This window comes from Neopsephotus bourkii, unplaced genomic scaffold (genome assembly GCF_033783945.1).
Source record: "Neopsephotus bourkii isolate Nb327-2 ecotype Australia unplaced genomic scaffold, CSIRO-AGI_Nbou_v1 NB_832, whole genome shotgun sequence".
Lineage (NCBI taxonomy): Eukaryota > Metazoa > Chordata > Aves > Psittaciformes > Psittacidae > Neopsephotus > Neopsephotus bourkii.
In genome coordinates, this window is record NW_026901328.1 from 195,812 (window position 1) to 215,796 (window position 19,985).

At 38.9% G+C, this 19,985-nt stretch overlaps 1 protein-coding gene across 6 annotated transcripts in view; it reads left to right on the forward strand.

The window, feature by feature from the left end:
* Positions 1-776: 776 nt before the first annotated feature.
* Positions 777-19,985, forward strand: part of CNOT10 (CCR4-NOT transcription complex subunit 10) — a 35,449-nt gene continuing 16,240 nt past the window's right edge. Inside the window, exons 1-12 of one of the 6 annotated variants that reach the window (XM_061355699.1) lie at positions 1,233-1,286; positions 1,573-1,654; positions 2,428-2,481; positions 6,278-6,369; positions 10,002-10,163; positions 10,708-10,858; positions 11,712-11,857; positions 12,739-12,825; positions 13,546-13,629; positions 14,627-14,744; positions 16,333-16,482; positions 17,351-17,553. In XM_061355699.1, the coding sequence (XP_061211683.1) occupies positions 1,576-1,654; positions 2,428-2,481; positions 6,278-6,369; positions 10,002-10,163; positions 10,708-10,858; positions 11,712-11,857; positions 12,739-12,825; positions 13,546-13,629; positions 14,627-14,744; positions 16,333-16,482; positions 17,351-17,553 (1,326 nt within the window). In that variant the 5' untranslated portion in view covers positions 1,233-1,286; positions 1,573-1,575. Of the gene's footprint in view, positions 1,079-1,232; positions 1,287-1,443; positions 1,655-2,427; positions 2,482-6,277; positions 6,370-10,001; positions 10,164-10,707; positions 10,859-11,711; positions 11,858-12,738; positions 12,826-13,545; positions 13,630-14,626; positions 14,745-16,332; positions 16,483-17,350; positions 17,554-19,985 lie in introns of those variants that run through there. The other 5 variants (XM_061355700.1, XM_061355697.1, XM_061355696.1 and 2 more) reach the window with 5 other exon arrangements.

Here is a 19,985-nt window from a genome sequence, read left to right on the forward strand (position 1 = left end):
TTCCTCCAGATTCGTCCAGAGTCTGTACCCAAGAGTTGTAGCAATATGTGGCTGCTGGGCCTACGAAGACTCATCTAAGAAAAGGTGAGCACTTAAATCCTATATATAGTGTATCCAAAATACTATATATAGTATATTCGAGTCGTTATAAACACTTAAGAATCTTTACAATGCTACCAATGTAATTTATCTGATGCCTGGTACTTCAATGACAAAGATAATGGCAATAACATGCTGTCATCTTCACTCTGGTGAGGGTTACTTTGTCCCTCAGCACACAGAGCTGCAAGGACCCCTCGGACTGGCGGTATGAATCTGGGGTTCGCGGGGGGCTGGACAAATGCTCAGCGCCCAGCCACTTCTCGGGCTGGAACTCGGGCTGCAGGCGCAAGACCACCGACGGTGGTGGCAAGCACCTTAACGACACTTAACACAGTCCAGCCAGGTTGATAACCCACATTAAACTAGTATTTGGAAGGTTTCCCCGTCACCAGCCGGTAACACCTGAAGGAAGCCCCGGTTCACCGCTACCGACACTAGCTGCTCCTAAGGGGATCCCGGCACGTCCGAACCGGGTGCATTCTTGAACAAAATACGTTCGAAACAGCGGCCGACACCTGCCCCTCAACCCAGTGTGGGGGAAGGACCGGAAAGCACCTACACAGAAGTGCCCATTGCCCTCCACAAAGAACCCTACCCATCCGGCATACCACAACCACCAACATGCCCCCGGTGGACCCCAGGACGGGACGCAGCGCGCATGCGCCCCCCTCTCTCCCCGCAGGAAGCGTTTCGGCGTCATGACGTCAGTTGCGCGGTCCCCCGGCAACGGCCGTATGTCGCGCGGCAGCAAGGAACCCGGAAGCTGCGGGCGAATAGGAGCGAGCGGCGCAGGCAGCGGGGCGGGCTCCGCGGGCGGAGGGTGGCAGCGGTAAAGTAGTCCCGCTGGGGATAGCGGCTGGTTGGCGGTAGTGTGGTCGGTGCTTGGTATTGCAGTGTGCGGGAGGGACTCTCGGCGCTGTTCGGGCCACACGGCTGCACCGCGCAGCGGGGGAGATGGCAGCCGACAAGACTGCGGGTGAGTGTGAGGGGAGCCACCGCGGTCCCCCGTGCCCGCCGCTGGCCTGGGCCGCCTGGTGCGGAAGGATACGTTCCCGCGCGGGTGGGGAGGAGGTTGAGCTGCGGTTCGTCCTGGTCGGAAGGAGAAACGACTGCATGCCGTGTGTTGTGTTGTTTCCTTCCGCCGAAGAAGTAGTGCCCCACTGCGGCCGGGCTGCTGGTGGCTGGTACGAAGTGCCGGCGATCCCCGCCACCCATAGGCCTGTGTCATGTCGGATCCGTGTGGGGGCGGAACTCTCCGTGCCCTCCGCCTGGAAGGAGTCGATGAGGAGAGAACGTGGGAGTGGGTTTCGGTGTCTCCCAGAGCTTAGTAACTGCTGCAGGAGTCGAGTTCTGGGTTAATTTGTTAAACTGGGGCATTCGGGAGGTGCTGGGGAAATGCGAATGCTTTGTGCTGCTACGTTCTCTCTGGAGCTGACTCTGCTTCCCTCTGAGTTGATGCATTGGTTTCAGGGGATGAGCGAGTCTTCCCTAAACTCAGGCCTGAAAACACACCGTAGAGAGATCACCAGAATTAAAAAGAATAAATCATCTGGTAAATACCCTCAGTAAATCTCAAGAACAGTTGCTATGTAACTCATTAGCGTTGATACTGTTTACCTGTGTCCCTAAGACTGCCCTTCATGCAGGAAGACCTCTTTGCGGGAAAGATTATTTAAAAATGCCGTAAGTGTGTTGTTGGTTTTTTTTCTTCCGGATGCTGAATACAAAACTCCTCAGTATCTGGAAAAGCTTGTGGGAAAAACTAGTGTACTGCACTGACTGATGCATACTAAACAATCCTGTGTTTGTTTGTAAGTACTGTAAGCATCTCCAAAACTACAAGAGAAAGAAATTGACATTAGGCTTTTTATGTTTTGTTGTTGTCCTAGAAGTGTTGAAGGAACTTTTCAATTGTACTTCCTTAATAGAAAAGTATGTGCCCAAGTGAACCAAAGCTTGTGAGCTATGGCAAGACTTTCTACATACTGAACTTGTTCATAGCAGTGAATTACAAGGAACTTTCCACTGAGAAGTGTTTGCTTTTTTTGTTATAAAGCACTGAGGAATTCTGTTATATTTATACTAATAGTACAGTGCTTCATAGAAAAATGTAGTTTTGGTGCCAGAAGCTGTCATTATCTTATAGAGGCTGGTTGGTCTTCATACCCTTCAAAATGCTTTTGGAGCAAGAGTTACGAAATAGATTTCCCCACTTCCAAGGGAGATATTATCCCTCTGCCTGTAGAGTTTGGAAATAAAAATAATTCCAGAAAAAGAATTCCAGAGGTATTCAACAGCACAGTTCATGTCAGATGTAATTTACAGGGCCTAGGAACAAGAGAGATCAGGAGCAGCAGTCCTTGGAGATATGGAGAACAGGTATGAGAAGGACAATCATTGCAGTCACTCAGGGTATGTTTTTGTGGGAGATGTGGCTTCTTCTAGCTTATACGGTGTGTCAGCAAGTTAATGAGCAATCTCCCTTTTCAGGTGGTAATCTGATAATTTTCTATGTTCTTCTGTCATAGACACAGGTTTCCTAAAGTTCTGCTGTCCACCAGTAACTTCTCCAGTAAGGACAACTCCCTGCTTGTGCAAAGCAAGCAAGCCTCCATGACATAGTGTTTCTACTGCTCTGCCCCAGGATTGCTCACTAGGAAGTTATTTTCCTGACTTGCTGCTTTAACTTCAAACTCAGTGCAGCAGTTTCCTCCAGATCAAAATCTGGGCATTTGATTCTTTTCCAGGTTGCCCCTTTTGCCCCTCATCACTTACCTGACAAGTATTAGATACAGAGTTATTCTGTACTTGTGAAAGTTGGGCAAAACAAAGTGTTAAACAGACAGATTTGTATGTAAATACAATATACAGAGAAAAACCAAGTCCTGTCGTTTGTGGAGCAAGGAATCTGCACTGTTTGAGATGTCTTAGGTGATGGATAGGAGCATGTCGATAGTGAGTGGTGTGCTGTGTTACTCATGCCACATGCTTCTGCGAGAATTCCAAAGATCACTAGGTCTGAGTGAGCAAGCAGCATGCTGTATGTTTTGCCAGGGAACAATGCACTTACCTGTTTCATTTTCAAATGGCTCAAGAAATATGGAAACAATAGTTTTATTTGCAAGTGCTTCAGAGTCGTTTGCAGCCAAAGGAGCAAGAATGCTTTATTTTCTCCCTTCATTTAAGTGGAATCTTTTCAGTATCTTGCACCAGCCGGATTTTAGATGACTCCTGTCTGTGACATCTCTCAATAATAATAATAAAGATCAACTAAAGCAGCAAGTCCTGGTCTAAACAAGAGTGGCAGGATTACGATAATTAGAAACACCTTTAGCTCTTTAACAGGTTTCAAGTGTATTTGGGCAAAAATGATAGAGACTAGCCAAAGTCTGGTTTGGTTGGTGGTGTTTTTTTTTTGTGTGTGTGTGTGTTTTTTTGTTGTGGTTTTTTGTTGTTGTTGTTTGTTTTGTGGTGTTTTTTTTCTTGATTTTTGATTTTTTTTTTCCTCCAAGGATTGAGAGCTATGCTGTGAACCAGCTGGATTTTCACTTCATTTTTTCTTGATAAACCTGTTTTGTTTACTGAGTCACAGTAGGTGCAGTTGATTGGATTACAGCCATAAAACTGGCTTTAAAGGAGAAGGAACTTCTCTGGTTTTGTTTAAAGTAGTCCCCTTTTTTTCTTCCCTTAACATTCCAGCAGACTTAAAAGAGGCATAGTGAAATCTGTAGACCTGTCCTGATTTTTTTTCCCCTAGGAAATACATCAAGCACCTAAAATAAGTGGTGCTTTTATTATGCAACTTAGACAACAGTCTCTTATCTTTCACTTCAGACATTTTAGTTCAGGATTGATACTTCCATAAGCCCATCTTCATTTGAGATGCTTGTTTTACCAACTTGCATAGAATGGCAGTAATCAGTAATGCACTCTGTAGTCGATGGCACTGCTCTGCTGGGTAAATCTGTATGTGAGGAACCTCTTGACCAGACTGACCATTATTAACTTCAAAAGTTTGAGAGTCTCAAGTCCCTGCGCTATATTTACTTTTACTAGCATAATCAGAAAGGCATGCTGAGCAAGTAAAGCAGATAACGTAACTGGTAGCATGAAAGCATGAGGGAAGATGTTTGCTTATTTGCTGCTGGTCCTTGGAGGGTGGTAACATTCTGTTAAACTACACAACCACAAGGTTTAGAGCAGGAATCCAATTTATTCTGTATTTAGCTTGAAGGGGAGGTGCTTCTTGTTCCTTCCCTCTTTTGCTGCAGAAAACCTTGGCACATCAAACATTTTCTGTGCTTTTTTATATTTTAATTTTCTCTCCTGTCCTTCCCTTTTAAGGAAAAGGCAGTGCAAGTGGTACTCATCAATGCCTTATACACAGTCAGATCTTATAGTATCTGTATGTATGCAGTTCTGTAGCCCCCTGGAGATCCTTCCCTCCAGAGTACTGAAACTGCTGAATCCTGAATCTTCTCTAAATCACAGGGGTTACTTTGTGAGTTGCAGGTATAAGATTGTTGAGTTTTTAAAATCTCAGCTTTGTTGGTGTCTTGAAGCAGGATTACATCCAAATATTTACAGTTCTTGCTCAAATGTGTTGTTATATATGGCAATGGAAGGGATGTCACTGTCTTCCCAGCAACAAGAACAAACTAGTAATACATTATTAAGTCTGTGTTATACTTACTAAGGATGTTAATTGGTGAATACTCTCAGGATTGTTTGTCTTATATTTGCAAATTTCATAGTCAGTAGCAGACAATATTGTTGGTTTTATGTTGTTTTTGCAGCAGAACTCCTGGATAAGTGTCTTCATTTGTTCAAAGTGAAAACAAAATTAGCAGAGTTTGCATTACATCTGTGAGTGCTAGGGAAGAAAAAGAAGACACTACAAAGCCTACCTAGCCTATTAAGATAGCAAAAAGTAGGTTAGAGCAGTGCTTCCACTGTGAAATTCGAGAAACAGTTTCTGCAGAAGCAGTTTATAAAGTCCTTGTTTCAAAATCATTAAATTATGTTTGTATGTTCTAGCACGTGAGTTCATGGTTCCTGAAATAAGTGGTCCAGAGCAGTGGTGTGATGGTTTGTGTTGTTTTTTTCCCCTCCACTAGTTTGTGTTCAGTACAGGGAAGGGTTTAGTGTGGGAGTTTTTGGTTTCTTTGACGTGGACTGGCTGTACTATCTTTTTTTAATGCAGCTTCACTGCACTGAATTCTGAATTACGGGGTTCAGCAGACTCCTTTCTGAAAAATATGCTCAATAGTGACTGGAAGACAAAACACTAAGAATTCTATGTAAAAGAAATCGAAGGCAGTTAAACCCTTATTATATTGCAATATAAATGCTCAAAAGGGCCACCATCATTAACTGCTACATTCTGTTCTTGTTGTCTTAATCTGGAAAAAGATATTGTAGAACTGGAGAAGATTCTGGGAAAAAACATGTGAGGAAGGTACAGAATAAACTGTGCCTGCTCATCCTGGAAGAGAAATGATTCAAAGAAAGATCTCCAAAACTGGAAGCGGGGTGGAAAAAGTGAATAGTCAGCATTTCCTCCTGTCTTGCAATATAATCACTACATAGCATTTTGTGGGGTATAATTGAAGAATACAAAAGTATAGAGAGACTGAAAAAAATACATCAGGTCTGCCAGTGATTATTAACAATGTTTTGATTGCAGCCTCTTATTTAGGGAGACTTATTCTTCCAAAACAGGGAGCTGAGTGAAAGTTCTAGTGTTTGCTGTTTTGTATGTTGTTCCCTAAAGTGTTCCTCTCTTGCTGTTTAGGAAGCAACATACAGGATGCATGGGGTTTTCATCTAACCGAGTGTGGTACTCTTTATGTAAATAAGGGCTATCCTAGTATATGGTTGCAGCTTTGAAGAGAAATCTAAAATGTGTGCATTGTCAGTTAACTTGCAGGACTTTGGTTAGTGCTTTAGCATGGTAATTTAGCTGGGATTATTACATGTACATTTTGTGGAGAGGAATTCCCCAGGACTATAGGATAATGAGATATTTCAGTGTAGTAGGGAGACAACGCTGCAGTTATCTGGGAAGTTAGTTGTACTGGTGAGAAGATCATGAGAACTAGAAGAAACAAAATTTTTTAAACTGAAGAGCTGTCATGACATTTGCAAACTTTCTTGTAACCTGACTGCTTTACAGATCAAGGTACTGAGAAACATGAAGGAGCTGGTACTTCTGGGATTACTGATCAGGAAAAGGAATTGTCAAGCAGTGCATTACAAGCTTTTCTGGTAAGACAGAGCCAAGCTCTGAGACTTCTGATTTATCACAACTGCTAAATGGGCTTTTATAATTCTTCCTGTTTTCTTAGCACAGTTGCAAATGTATTAATGGGATATTATATAAAAAATAGCACTAGTTGTGTTCTCAAGACAGCACATGGGTTTTGTGCCTGCTGTGGTGTGAGAAGTCTGAAGGGGATACTTGAATGAAGTGCACAAGATTGTGCTTAATCTTGATTCTCAAAACTTAGTAATCTTAAAAACGGAGTTAATTACAAGCAGGTAACTATTCTGTGTCAGTGTTCAAAAATGCATGATCTGTCTGAAGAATTAATTGCTTCAAGTTAAAAATGTTGTGTTAAAGGATTTAAAGGAACTACATGCAGTTAAAAACCAGCAACCTAACAAACCTTTTTCATTTTAGTATCTTTCTGTATTCTTTCACAAAAAGTGTTGTATACTGTTCTGTCACTTTACATTAAAACGTATTCTTCAACACGTTAACACCTACAGGCAGTATTTGCTGCTTGTTTTGTGCTTCTGGGAAGATCTTTTTGAGTGTGTTAAAATTCAGGTACCAGGTCTTTCAGTTTACTTCTTCCTTTGTACTGTCTCCTAATTTTATTTAGTGTAGCAAGTGACAGGCTTTTCCTTTCAATTGTTGTGTCTCTGTCTCCACAATGCCTTGCATAATATGCCCAGAGCAAGTTTGCCGATGACACCGAGCTGTGTGGTTCGGTTGATACGCTGGAGGGAAGGAATGCCATCCAGAGGGACCTTGACATGCTTGTGAGGTGGGCTGATGCCAACCTTATGAAGTTTAACCGTGGCAAGTGCAAGGTCCTACACCTGGTTCAGAGCAATCCCAGGCACAGCTACAGGCTGGGCAGAGAAGAGATTCAGAGCAGCCCTGCGGAGAAGGACTTGGGGGTGTTGGTTGATGAGAAAATGAACATGAGCCGGCAGTGTGCACTTGCAGCCCAGAAAGCCAACCGTATGCTGGGCTGCATCAAAAAAAGCGTGACCAGCAGGTCGAAGGAGGTGATCCTGCCCCTTTATTCTGCTCTCGTGAGACCTCACTTGGAGTACTGTGTGCAGTTCTGGTGTCCTCAACATAAAAAGGACATGGAACTGTTGGAACAAGTCCAGAGGAGGGCCACGAGAATGATCAGGGGACTGGAGCACCTCCCATATGAAGATTGGGTGAGAAAGTTGGGGCTGTTCAGCCTGGAGAAGAGAAGGCTGTGTGGAGACTCATAGGAGCCTTCCAGTATCTGAAGGGGGCCTATAAGGGATGCTGGGGATGGACTCTTCATTAGGGACTGTAGTGACAGGACAAGGGGTAATGGGTTCAGACTTAAACAGGGGAAGTTTAGACTGGATATAAGGAGGAAATTCTTTCCTGTGAGGGTGGTGAGGCACTGGAATGGGTTGCCCAGGGAGGTTGTGAATGCTCCATCCCTGGCAATGTTCAAGGCGAGGTTGGAGAGAGCCTTGAGTGGCATGGTTTAGTGTGCAGTTTCCCTGCCCATGGCAGGGGGGTTGGAACTAGATGATCTTAAGGCCCTTTCCAACCCTAGCTATTCTGTGGTTCTATGAATTTGGTTTTGTATGTATTAAATAGATCGGGGGAAGAATTTAAATACTGTCTTATAAGTCTCTTTCTTGTGTGTTTCACTTGTTACATTTTTTTTTGCCTAGAATGTAGTTGGTCCTTAAACTGACTACAGTTGATGTTGTTCACTGATGTCTTGAGTGCTTTCTAGCTCAGTGACTCTTTTTCAGTAGCTCTTTGCTCATTGGCATTTGATCCTGAAAACTGAAGGCACTTGAAAGGTTTGTCTATTTTCCACCTTGCCCACAGATCTACAAGCCTAAAATACTTTTGATTTGTCAATGATTTCAGCAGATCAGACTTTTAGTTTTAATACTTGTCCAGTGTATCTTGTTTATTTCATACTTTTTTCCTTGCTTTAAGAACTTCCTAAGTTCATGGAGTTGTGAATAGTGGCAAGTGTGAGCAGAATTAATCTGCTGCCATGTTTGCCAGTTTTGTTTGCTATTGAGTTGCTTTAAATAGCTTTGTGGGCTGCCTTATATTTCACTTCCAATACCAGTCTTGATAGAATTACTGCAAAATTCTATATCGTATCCTAGATGTTGTCTGGCAGAGTCAAGTAAAGGACTGTTGGCTGAGGGAAAAATAAGGTGACCATTTAAGGGTTTAAGGCTTTTAGTCCAGCCATGGTTAGAAGCCTTGTTGCTGTGACCTGAAAGTTACTCCTGTTGAAGAGAAGCTCTGAGTGTGAACACATTAAGATGATCACTGGGAGATGAACTGTCTCAGTTAAAGAGCATGCCAGCAGTTGAATTACAAGGCCCTGTGTTTATGCACATGATCACTAGGCAATCCATGCTGTTGATATTTAGAGTTGTGGAAATACTGTGAATCAACATCCTGCTACATCTCTCTGTAAAGTGTGTGACTGTGCTTTCATAGGAGACTGAAGGAACTGGGATGGTTCTTTTGAGAGTAGCCGCAGTGTGGCAACTTTCTTGGGAAGAGCAGAAGCACCACAGAGCCTTTCTCTGTTGTAATGCTTCCCTTAATAGGGGAAGTTAGGCAGGAGCCCTGGAGAAGCTCCATGGAACAGCACTTAAAAAGGAGGAGGAAGTGGTCATGGTGCTCAAGAGCATAGCTTTCGATTTTGAAGCATTGACAGAGATAGAAACGAATCTGCTTATCTGACTGACCAGATTGGAAGTAATCCTGGTACAGGAGAGGGGAAAGTGATAATTCCTATATTAGAATTGAACGGTAGACAGTGAAGGATCATTTAGACTTAACATAGTTGAAAGAGTCTGGAGTTCTTTTTCATTCTTCTATACCACTAAATTCCTCCTGCACAAACACAGACTAAACGTGAAAGCAGAAAGAGGTGAGCCATTCTGAAGTCCTTGCTCATTAGTGAGGTCAAAGAAAGGGATTTCTTGATTAAGTCACACCTCAGAGGAGCATCGTGCTTTGGGTCTTAGTTTCTGTTTAGGCATGCCTGGTGATAGAATACTTCATTTAGCAGCTAAAAGTTGTAAAAATATTTAAACCTGTGCTGTGAAAGTGTCACCCTATTTTTTCCAACCTGTGTTAAGCTGACTTTCACAGACTAAATTATAACTTGGTCTCTGCAGATGAAGTAAAGAATAAACACAGAATGACAGGCTGGGACTTAAGAAAGCACCTGCAGCCGCTCAGTGTACATGTGATGGGGAAAGATTATGAAACTGAGGAAATAAAGAATCTTGAAACTCAAAATAGTATGATGAAGAGAAATCATAATAACACTTCATGGAAACATCTGTTTATAATAATTGACTTACTCCATTTGGCCTTCCTCCACAAAATTCTTCTTGAAGTTTGAATATGACCCCTCAACTTTGAGTCTTACTTCTCATACATTATAATCTGCATAAATAACGAAGGGTGTGTGTAGATGTTTAATTTGTTCCACTTGCTGTTGGTAAAGGAAATACTACTTTGTTCTTTAAACTTACAGAAGATACTTTCATCAAAACTTAGTAACCCACTAGTTCATACTTTGTATCTTCTAAATGCATGTTTCTGGTATGTGTGCGATTTCCAGGCTGGCAACTATGATGCTTGTTTACAACACCTGAATACCCTTCAAGACATAAACAAAGATGACTACAAAATAACTTTGAATACTGCTGTTGCAGAGTTCTGTAAAAGTAACCAGACTACAACAGACAATTTGAGACAAACCCTTAACAAGCTGAAGAACCAGGTAATGCAAATGTATTGACTTAATACTTGATTGTGAGTACTGTTAATGGTGGTGAGATATTCCTGTGAAACAGGAATAAAATTTCTGCCCCTTGTCCCTTAGATTTTAATAAAGGAATAAGAAAGTAACATTACTTTTAAACCACTGACTGTTTAATCTTTTAAGAACACTGTTTTTATAGTTACGTTTTTAGTTATTGGTGAAATTGATCTGAAGCTGAAATGTGTCAGAGATTATAACCACAGAAACACCTGCTATGTTCTTTCAATAGACAGTTCCTTAACCTGAAAAAGTAAAGTTTGTGAAAAAGTAAAAAAGTGAAAATGTTACTTTTCTACTCAGTGATGGCTTTCTACTTAATTGTAATTTTTTTTTCTGAATTTATGTGGGCAACAATAAAGTTTCTTAGCCTATAGCTCATGCTGACCTAGCTTTAGACAGATTCATACCTTTGGATATTTTTTTTTTTTTTTGACACTTTAAAAAATCATAGGTATTAAAAGTTTTAAAAAACTTTTATTGAAAAGGGTTGTTTTTTTTTCAGGTTCACTCTGTTGTTGAGGAAATGGATGGTTTAGATGATGTTGAAAACAGTATGCTGTACTACAATCAGGCTGTTATTCTGTATCATCTGCGACAGTATACTGAAGCTATATCAGTTGGGGAGAAGCTGTACCAGTTCATAGAGCCTTTCGGTATGTACATGGAAAGAAAAGTTTTGTTCACTCAATAACTACAAAAAGATCATTCAGTCTTTCTCAGTACCAGACAAGTGATTTGTAATTTGCCTGATATGGCTCTAAAAAAAGTAGGTAGGCTTTGGAATGAAGCTTATGTTTTGCTTGTATCGAAGCCAGCAATTGAATGTGGGGGAAAGGTACTTCAAAGGCATTTAGCAGACAAGTATAATGAAACTGAAATGGATTTTTGACATCTTTAAAAGGTATTTATGTAAATTATATGTGAAAGCTAATTAAATAATTTAAAATCTAGTATTTTGAGTCATCAGGCAACTTCATGTGTAGGTGTGTTTTTGTCAGGTAATCACATTTTTAAATACCTGCATTAGGTCATACATAATTGTATGTGCTCATATCTGAATATAAAGTCTCTGGCTTTTATGAGCTCTGGCACCCTGTGTAGTGTAATTGCCATACTTGAAATAACTTCAAAATCCTCATTGAATTTTAGAGGTGACAAGGCTGAAAGATGTATGTGTCTCAGTGAATTACATAAATACTACTGTGTTTTTCCTTCAGTTCCTCCTAATTTTCAGTATGTCTGTTTAGTAGTTATCCTAAGAAGCTAGCCCAACAGAGATATGTTTGTATGGAATCCTTTCAAGTTCTATGGGATTCTACATATCTGCATGGTGGGGCTTTTTTTATGTAATAAATGTATTTTTCTCATAGTGTTGCGTAGATGCCCTTTATAGTCAGGTAGTTGGTTTTTGGTTTGGTTTTTTTGGTTGTTTTTTTTTTTGTTGTTGTGTTTGGAAGGATTGGCATTAGAGCTGTAAAATCAGGTTTGCTTTTTTGCTTTCTACAGAAGAGAAGTTTGCCCAGGCTGTCTGCTTCTTGCTTATAGACCTATACCTTCTAACTTACCAAGCTGAGAAAGCCTTGCATTTGCTTGCTGTTCTGGAAAAAATGATTTCACAGGGCAACAATAACAGCAAGAATGGAAAAAATGAGGTGAGCTTAAAATAAGATGAGTGCCACTAACTCTTTACATGAAATATGCTTTAACACAGCCCAAAAATACTTTTATAAGACTTCTGAATTATAAAACTGTTAGATCCCCTGTAACTTCAGACAGCAACTTATACATGTTAGTAACTGAGTCAGTTTTATACAGCAGCTGTTTATTCCCTCTGTTTCATCCTTGTTTCCTACTCCTAGGGAGCTAAGAAGTGTTTTAAGTCAGACACGTGTGTTGGAAAGACAGTTGTTTTCATGGTCAAATATAATTAGTTTTCCTTGTTTGTCTTGTATTATGACCATGAGACTCTGAATTTGAAAGGGAAATCAGTATCAGAAGGGAATTGGAATTGCATGCCAGAGTATAAGAAATCAAGCATCTTTTTTATGCAGTATCTGAAAGTATGAGGAATACTTTCAAATGAAATCTTTTGTATGTGTCTTCTGAAAAAAATCAATGGAATGACTAGTGGCTTGAAAGTGAAAAAAGGACATTTCAGTCTTTTCCCATTGATGGATTGTCATACTTAAGATAAAATATTTTAAGTATATAGTAATTCTATTGATAAAAATTTTAAAGAGAGACTAGAATGTGCATATAATCCTTCTGGGTAAGAAAATTCTTAAAATGCTTCAACTGCAGAGCAACATAGTGTAACACTGATGTTAATATAGAATTCTGCTCTTCATAGGCTGTTGGGGCTGTTTATGGGTTTTGATTGTTAAGCTCGAGTTACATTATTTGGTGGGATGTGTATTTTTTTTGACTATTAAATAATTTTCTTGTGAGATTGATAAAAATAGCTTATGAAAGAATCTGTAAACTGAATTTAAAAGGTGACTAATAGTAACGCTTCCCTTTTTCTGTTTGACAGTCAGGTAATAATACAAATAAAGATTCCTTGAATCAAAAAGCTGAAAGCGGAGCTTTAATAGAAATTGCTAAATCTAAGATACATCAGGTAAGTGTCTGTGTATTACTTATACAAGTAAATTAGTTCAAGTTTTTCTTAAAACCAAGTACTATCTGCTTCACATCCAGTTCAGCATGAATTGTGATATTCTGTCTTGAATTTCATGTGGTAAACCAAAAGAATTTATTTAACTCTTCATTTTTGTAAGAGCCATGTAAAAGAAAAACTGACCCAACACCAAAAGAACCCCACAATTTCAGTCCTCACAGTTTGTCATAATTTTTTTTTAACTACAGTTAGCTGCACTGACCTTATATCTGTCAGACCTCCAACAGTCTAAATCAGCAGAGTGTTTATTTCACTGTACTGTTCTGTGGAAAAATATTTGAAGGATCAAAATGCTTCTTTATCAGCATTCACTAATTGGTGTATTCAGTTTAGTAGGTGAATGTCTGGGATTAAGAATTTAGCTTATTTTACTTAGTTTGTCATTTGAAGTGCTAGTGTATGTTTGGATAGACACTAGCTGTTGACCATTGAACAGAATGTGCATGCAAAAAACCAGAATGTGAATGCAAAACATATACATTTGTTGTTGAAGGTCTGAATAGAACGTCTTTTTAGGAAGGCTTTTTGAACAGCTTTTTACTACCTGGTTTTAAGATGTACATGAAGTATTCTGTAATAAATTTCTAGAAACAGTTCATCTTGCAAACCTGCACAAGTTCTTGGGGGTTTTTTTGTTTAATAAATTTAATTTTTTAACAGTATAAGGTGAGAGCCTATATCCAGATGAAGTCACTAAAAGCATGCAAAAGGGAGATCAAGTCTGTAATGAATACAGCTGGGAATGTAAGTATTCTTAAAGCTAATGTTTTTCTAATATAAATCTGTTCTCATCTTAAAATTGAATTTTCTAACTTTCTTTACAAAGCAGGATCTTACTGAGAATGGGTGTCTGAAATAATGCTTTATGCAGTCAGTTGGGTTTGTAACCTCTTCACCACAAGTAAAATTAGTGTAGACTTTTCTTACTTGTGCTGTTTTCAGTTGCTCAGAAAATGCACTTTATGATTAATAATCCCAAATTAACAGTGAATCACTATATAGTGAACAGGTTCAGTTTGCTTTATAATGTAAGCAGCGCAAGACAAGTTTTAGTTTACTATGAATGTCACGGGTATTACAAAGATCTGATGTCAGTGGTGATTTAAATCAGTTCATAAAAGATTAATTCTGTGATATGCTTTTTTTTGTTTTGTTTTTTTGTTGAAATTTATTTGAGGCTTACTTCTTGCTAGAAAGCAGTTTCTTTTTTCACATAGGAGTACTCAACTCAGAATTACGTCCACCATCCCAAATAAATTCTTCATTAACTGAGGAGCAGGGAATGTGAGGAGAGCACTTCCCTTTTGTTGCCAGCCTCAACAGCTACTAGTTTGACAGAACTACAACAGTCTCTGTTGGCAGACCAGGAAGATCACAATCCAGGAGGAAGTTGTTGAACTCCGCAGGGAGGGAGCTATTGGGAAGAGTGTACTAGAAGACAGGTTGGAGAAAGATCCTCCTAAATAAAAATGAGATCCTCTGCATTTAGCCATTGCCAGGACAGAGTTCTCTAGACTGGTGCTGGGTTTTAGAGCAGTAACAGTGTATGAATCATTTTGTAGTTCAGAGGAGGTGAATGTAAATCATGTGCTCAACAAAGAAATTCTACTTCTTGAAAGTATTAGGGCCTAGGCCCACTTATTTTTAAAATGGCAGTAGAGGCCAGCTGTGGAGTAATCTTAACACTAGCAGTCTAAATCATAAACCAAGAGGTAATTAACTGTTGTTTTCTCCTTCACAGTCAGCTCCTTCTCTCTTTCTTAAGAGCAATTTTGAATATTTGAGGGGCAATTATCGTAAAGCAGTCAAACTTTTAAACAGTGCAAACATTGCTGAACATCCGGGCTTCATGAAAACAGGTAAAATAGAAAACCTTCATCCTGTGAGCACTTAAATGTGTAGTATAATAGGAGTACCCATTGATATTAATATAAAACATATTAATGATTACTTAGGAAACTAGGCCCTGAATATCATGGGTTTATATGCTGTGTATGTTTTACTCTTTCTTGTTGTGCTTTTTCATGTAACACTTGCATTTTTCACTGAGTGTTCTTCTAGAAAATGCAGCAGTTGTCTAGGAAAATGAATTTGTGAATGTGTAACTGTAATATTTGCAAGGCTCATCTGTGTGTCTAAATCATGACATGAAACAAGCAGCGATGTACTAAATCTAGAAATGAGATTTCAGATTGTACTCAAAGAAGAGACGATAGCAGTTATAATGATGATTGTGGGGAAAATGCTGATGTTCTGTGAAGTGTTTGACTTCTATTGTATGCCATTTTACGTTACTTTTGTATCTAGAAAGTATATATGTGTACACATGTACAAAAATTTACCAGCACATCAATGTGTATAATATTTAGATACAACAGTTATTCATATACTATAAATATATATTCTGTGTTTACATACTGTGTATGGTATTATTTAAATATATTTGAGATTTTAGTTGACTGTTTAAAACATCAAAAAATGCAGCGAGAAAGATGTGTTTGGTGTCAGGAGAGAGTTAGGATTTTAAAAAACACTTGTACTGTAAACCTACTGAATTCTGAATATTTTTTTTAATTCTGTATTTACAGGTAACTTTAATAGAAAACATTCAAAATATTTCCATAATGGCTATTCTGGCATATTTTGACACTTCTTTTAGAATTTACTGTAACTTATCTTTCTGTCAATTTTTATGCTTTAAGTTCTCTTTATAACTTTAATTTTTTGGGAAGTTTTGTTTTCATACACCTTTTCTGTACAGTAGGATGTTCACGTAATAGTCTTTCTAGGTTATGATTAAAACACTGGTTAAGTCGTTAATAGTGTGTTTCCTGGTGGTTTGGATTTTTAAGGTGGGGTTTTTTTTCTATCCATGATAACCCTGTAATGTTTCAGTTACCAGCAGGTAAGAGTTTCATTTTCTGTCCTTTATAATTTAGAAGGAACTTCTTACAGTGTTACCTAAACATGATATATTTAGGAAGGAGAGTGCATTTTCTGTTTGTTTGAGGTTGACATATTTGTTTATTTTATAAAACTTAGGCAGGTAACCTCACTTGAGAATTTCCTTTTCACAAGAGCAGTCTGTCAGAAAACTTGAAGTGCTTGCATGCTAACCTGTATGAAAACCTCCAGGTGAACTTACTGTAGCTTTCAATCTGTCATACTGGCTTTATACCTGGTTCTCCTAAAATATGATGCTTGGTAGCTATAAATCTGGCTGCTTCACATTTCAGGTCAGTTGTGTAGTAGAACTGTGTTATACAGCAGTGTAGGTTATTAAAGTGCTTGGAAGGCAAAAACATAACTGCATAATCCATGAACATCTCACTGAAGAACATGTTTAGTAGACTGCCGTAGCATGCTGACCCGTGAAAGAGTGATGTGAGAATTTTACAGGCTCAGTGGTATTTTTCAGTTTACAAAAATGGGCTTTTGTTCTCTCAGGTGAATGCTTAAGGTGTATGTTCTGGAACAACCTTGGCTGCATCCACTTTGCAATGGGAAAGCACAATTTAGGAATTTTTTACTTTAAAAAAGCCTTGCAAGAAAATGATAATGCATGTGCACAGCTAGGAACGGGCAACTCAGATCCAGGTAAGGCTTTTAAGAGATAAAAACAGATGGTGGAAGAGGGGAAGATGAATCAAGAAAGCAACTCATAGGAGCTTTCAGTAATTACCAGCAGAATTCCTGATTCATGTCTTTGTAGGGGAACAGGATAAGGAGAGTGAGAATTTTGATTGTAACTTGACTTCAGAGTACAGTTGCTGTTGCCAGAAATAGATGATGATTAAATATGTTTTGGTTTGGGTTTTTTCTGTTTTCTTTGATGTGTCATGGGGCTGGGACAGTTACTTCTCCCTTGTTTATAGTCTTGGGCCATCAGTCAGGGGGATGTGACAAAGTTCCTGTTTTAAAGTTTCTTTAAAGTCTAGTTACTATCAGACGTTATTGGCTTTTCCCATTCCTCCCCTGGCCCTGTACCGAAGTGCAGTCCTAGGTAACAGTGTGAAGATAGAAAATATTTCAGGCTTTGTTACAGCAAAGAGATTTTCTTCTGGAATTTATATGATTAACAAAAATGTGTATTCTCACAAATCTGGGAATCAGTATTTTTATATAATGTTTAGCTTGAGTGGTTGTCATTTAATGAGCTTCAACCTTTATTAAGAACACAGAAAATGAATATCGAGCAGCCTTGGTCTAGTGGAAGGTGTCCCTGTCCATGGCAGAGGATTGGAACCAGATGGTCTTAAAATGCCCTTCCAAGCAAAACCAATTTATGATACTAATACAATTAATTGGTCTTTGATGCGGATGGAGTACACAGAGGGAGGCTAGTGGATTTTTGTGATGAAAGGGGTTTGGTTTGGGGTGTTTCCCACAGCTTCTCTCCTCCTCCCAGTGTTACATTTCTGCTCTCCCAAGCTGCCCATCCAATATAATGTAATCTTTTCTGCAGGTAAAAAATTCTCAGGGAGACCCATGTGTACACTACTGACTAACAAACGGTATGAGTTGCTCTACAACTGTGGAATTCAGCTCTTGCACATTGGGAGACCCTTAGCTGCCTTTGAATGCCTGATTGAGGCAGTCCAGGTTTATCACTCAAACCCTCGTCTTTGGCTAAGAATAGCAGAATGCTGCATTGCTGCCAATAAAGGGGTAAGTAGATTTGCAGATTCCTTATTTTGAATGTAGTTATGAGAGGCATGTGATCACAGAAAGGAAGAAATAGTACCTTGAGTTGGACTATACATTTTAGAGGCCTAATGTTGCAACACCTCTGTGTAAATCCATATTATATTTGTGTATATGTGTGCATTTGCATTTTTAATCTGAAGCTGCAATAGGTGCAGGAAAGCCACCACAGAAACTGTGTCTTGAGACCCAGTGTTCAATTAACTTTTCTAAGATCAGAAGAATTTGAATAGGCTATATGAAAGATTGGCTTGAGATCAAACAAAAGCACGCAAGTGCCTGTTAGAGCTGCTCTTCTATGAAGTGACAAGTTTTTTGCTGGAGACACTGGTTAAGCATGGTTTTGTTTTGGTAATTTACCATCACAGCCCTTTGACATTCCAGCTCATAATCTGAATGAGTAGTCCTGAATTGGTTTGCAACACATTAGATTTCCCCAAGTCATCTGATGATTTACCTTCCTTTATCAAAACTTGTGAAATAATTTTAGAAATACAAAGTTGTTTTTTTTTCCAAATAATATCTTTATTATTCTCTAATGAAACGTCACTTTATAACAGGAAGCAATATGGTCTTCCTGTGGTTAATGCTCTCCACTTAAAATGCAGATACTAACATTATTAGTTTGATTTACTATTTATGGATATTTTATGATGTCTCACACTCATTGGTTGCAAAATCTTGGGGTTTAAAACATTTGTGGTAAGATATAATATATGGTACATATTTTTAATATATACCATATATGATTTTACATGCTGTTTACATAAAATAATAATATATAAAATACATAATTACCATAATATAACAATATATAAAATATATAATATAGTAATATGAAATAGTAATATAAAATAATAATCGCCATATAAAATCATATGTGGTGTGTATTAAAAACAACAAAAATCCAGCCGCACAAGTTAATTCTTTTGTGTGTGTGTGTGTGTGTGTGTGTGTGTGTGTGTGTGTGTGTGTGCGTGTGTGCATATAAGAATTGAACTTGCTCAAGATTTTTTCTCTGTACTGATTTCTGTACTGCCAAGGATTTCTGTATCTGAATGGCAGAAATAACGAGGTGAGATTGGAGTCAGTGACCATTTGTGTATCCAAGGACGGAAAATTGTTGTGGCTGCTAATGAAGGTTTGATACTTCAAGGCTTGATCCACAGAAGCAACCTTGACAACTTTTTTGGCTGATACTTTGAGGTGGAAGGGTTGTTTTTCTTCCTTTGTTTTGAAAATGTTTCACTGAAACATCTTAGGTTTTTATGTTTAGACTCTGGGAGTTGCATTTACCACTTTTGAAACGGTGAGGGTTCTAGCTTAAATCTTAGCTGGAGTACTAGGAGAAAACATACATCTATCTAGTAGAGAGTCTTTGTCTTTAAGGCTAGATGCTACAGTGTAAAAGGTGTAACTGAAAGTATGTTGTTACTGCTTTAACAGACAGTAAGGCTGGGGGGATTATGTTTTAATAAATATGGTTATTGGATCAGATTGGTGAATAATATTGTTTTAAAAAAAGGAAAATATATAGCATATGTCCTAGAACTTTATTGGAAGATGCAGACTCTTGTAGAGGACACGTATGTGGTTATAAAGAAGCTTCCTTCCTGGGGTGTTCTTAATTAATTATTTACAGGATTTTTTGATGTACAAGTGATGCAAACTCTTTAAAAGTTATTTTCCTTTTTTTAATTCTGTCTAAATCTGCTATAATTTACAGTAGACAGAATTAATTCACATGAAATCTTTGCTGATGATCTTTCCTTCTCTTCATGCAGCCAAAACTCTTCTAAAGTTCATTTATTTCCTCCCTCAGTTACCACTAGAGGTTGAGAAGCAATGCTGTAGTGTGCTTAGCCTAAAACTGGCATAGGCTGAGGAAGCAGAGATGAGCCTTTTTCATCCTGAAGTAGTCCTGATCACAGCTGCTGGGGAACTGAATCCCTAGCTGCTGAGGTTTGTCATTCTTCTGCTGGCAAAGTTTGTGGAAACCTGCTGACAGCAGATGTACTGCATGTCATCTGGGACATACTGGTTTCAATCTGTTGAGCCATGTCTATTTAGGATAAGCCTGTTTGTTAAAATTCAGAGGGATTGGGACAGGATTATTCATTCTTAGAGCAGGAAACTGCAGCAAAATAGCACATTTGTGAAATTAAAGAGATGCTGTACTTGATTCCCTGTGAAACAGTCATTCACCCTCGTGTGTGTGGGTGTGATGATGTAATCTGTAATTGAATGATCCCATGCAGTTATTTCCAGACTGTGCCCATTTCACTCGGTGCACAGGGTGCATGGAATTAATTGAACAAATGGTTCCCCCCACCTGAATTCTCTCTTCCCTCTCTGAGTGGCCTCTGTGCCTTATTTACTGCACATTACTCAAATCC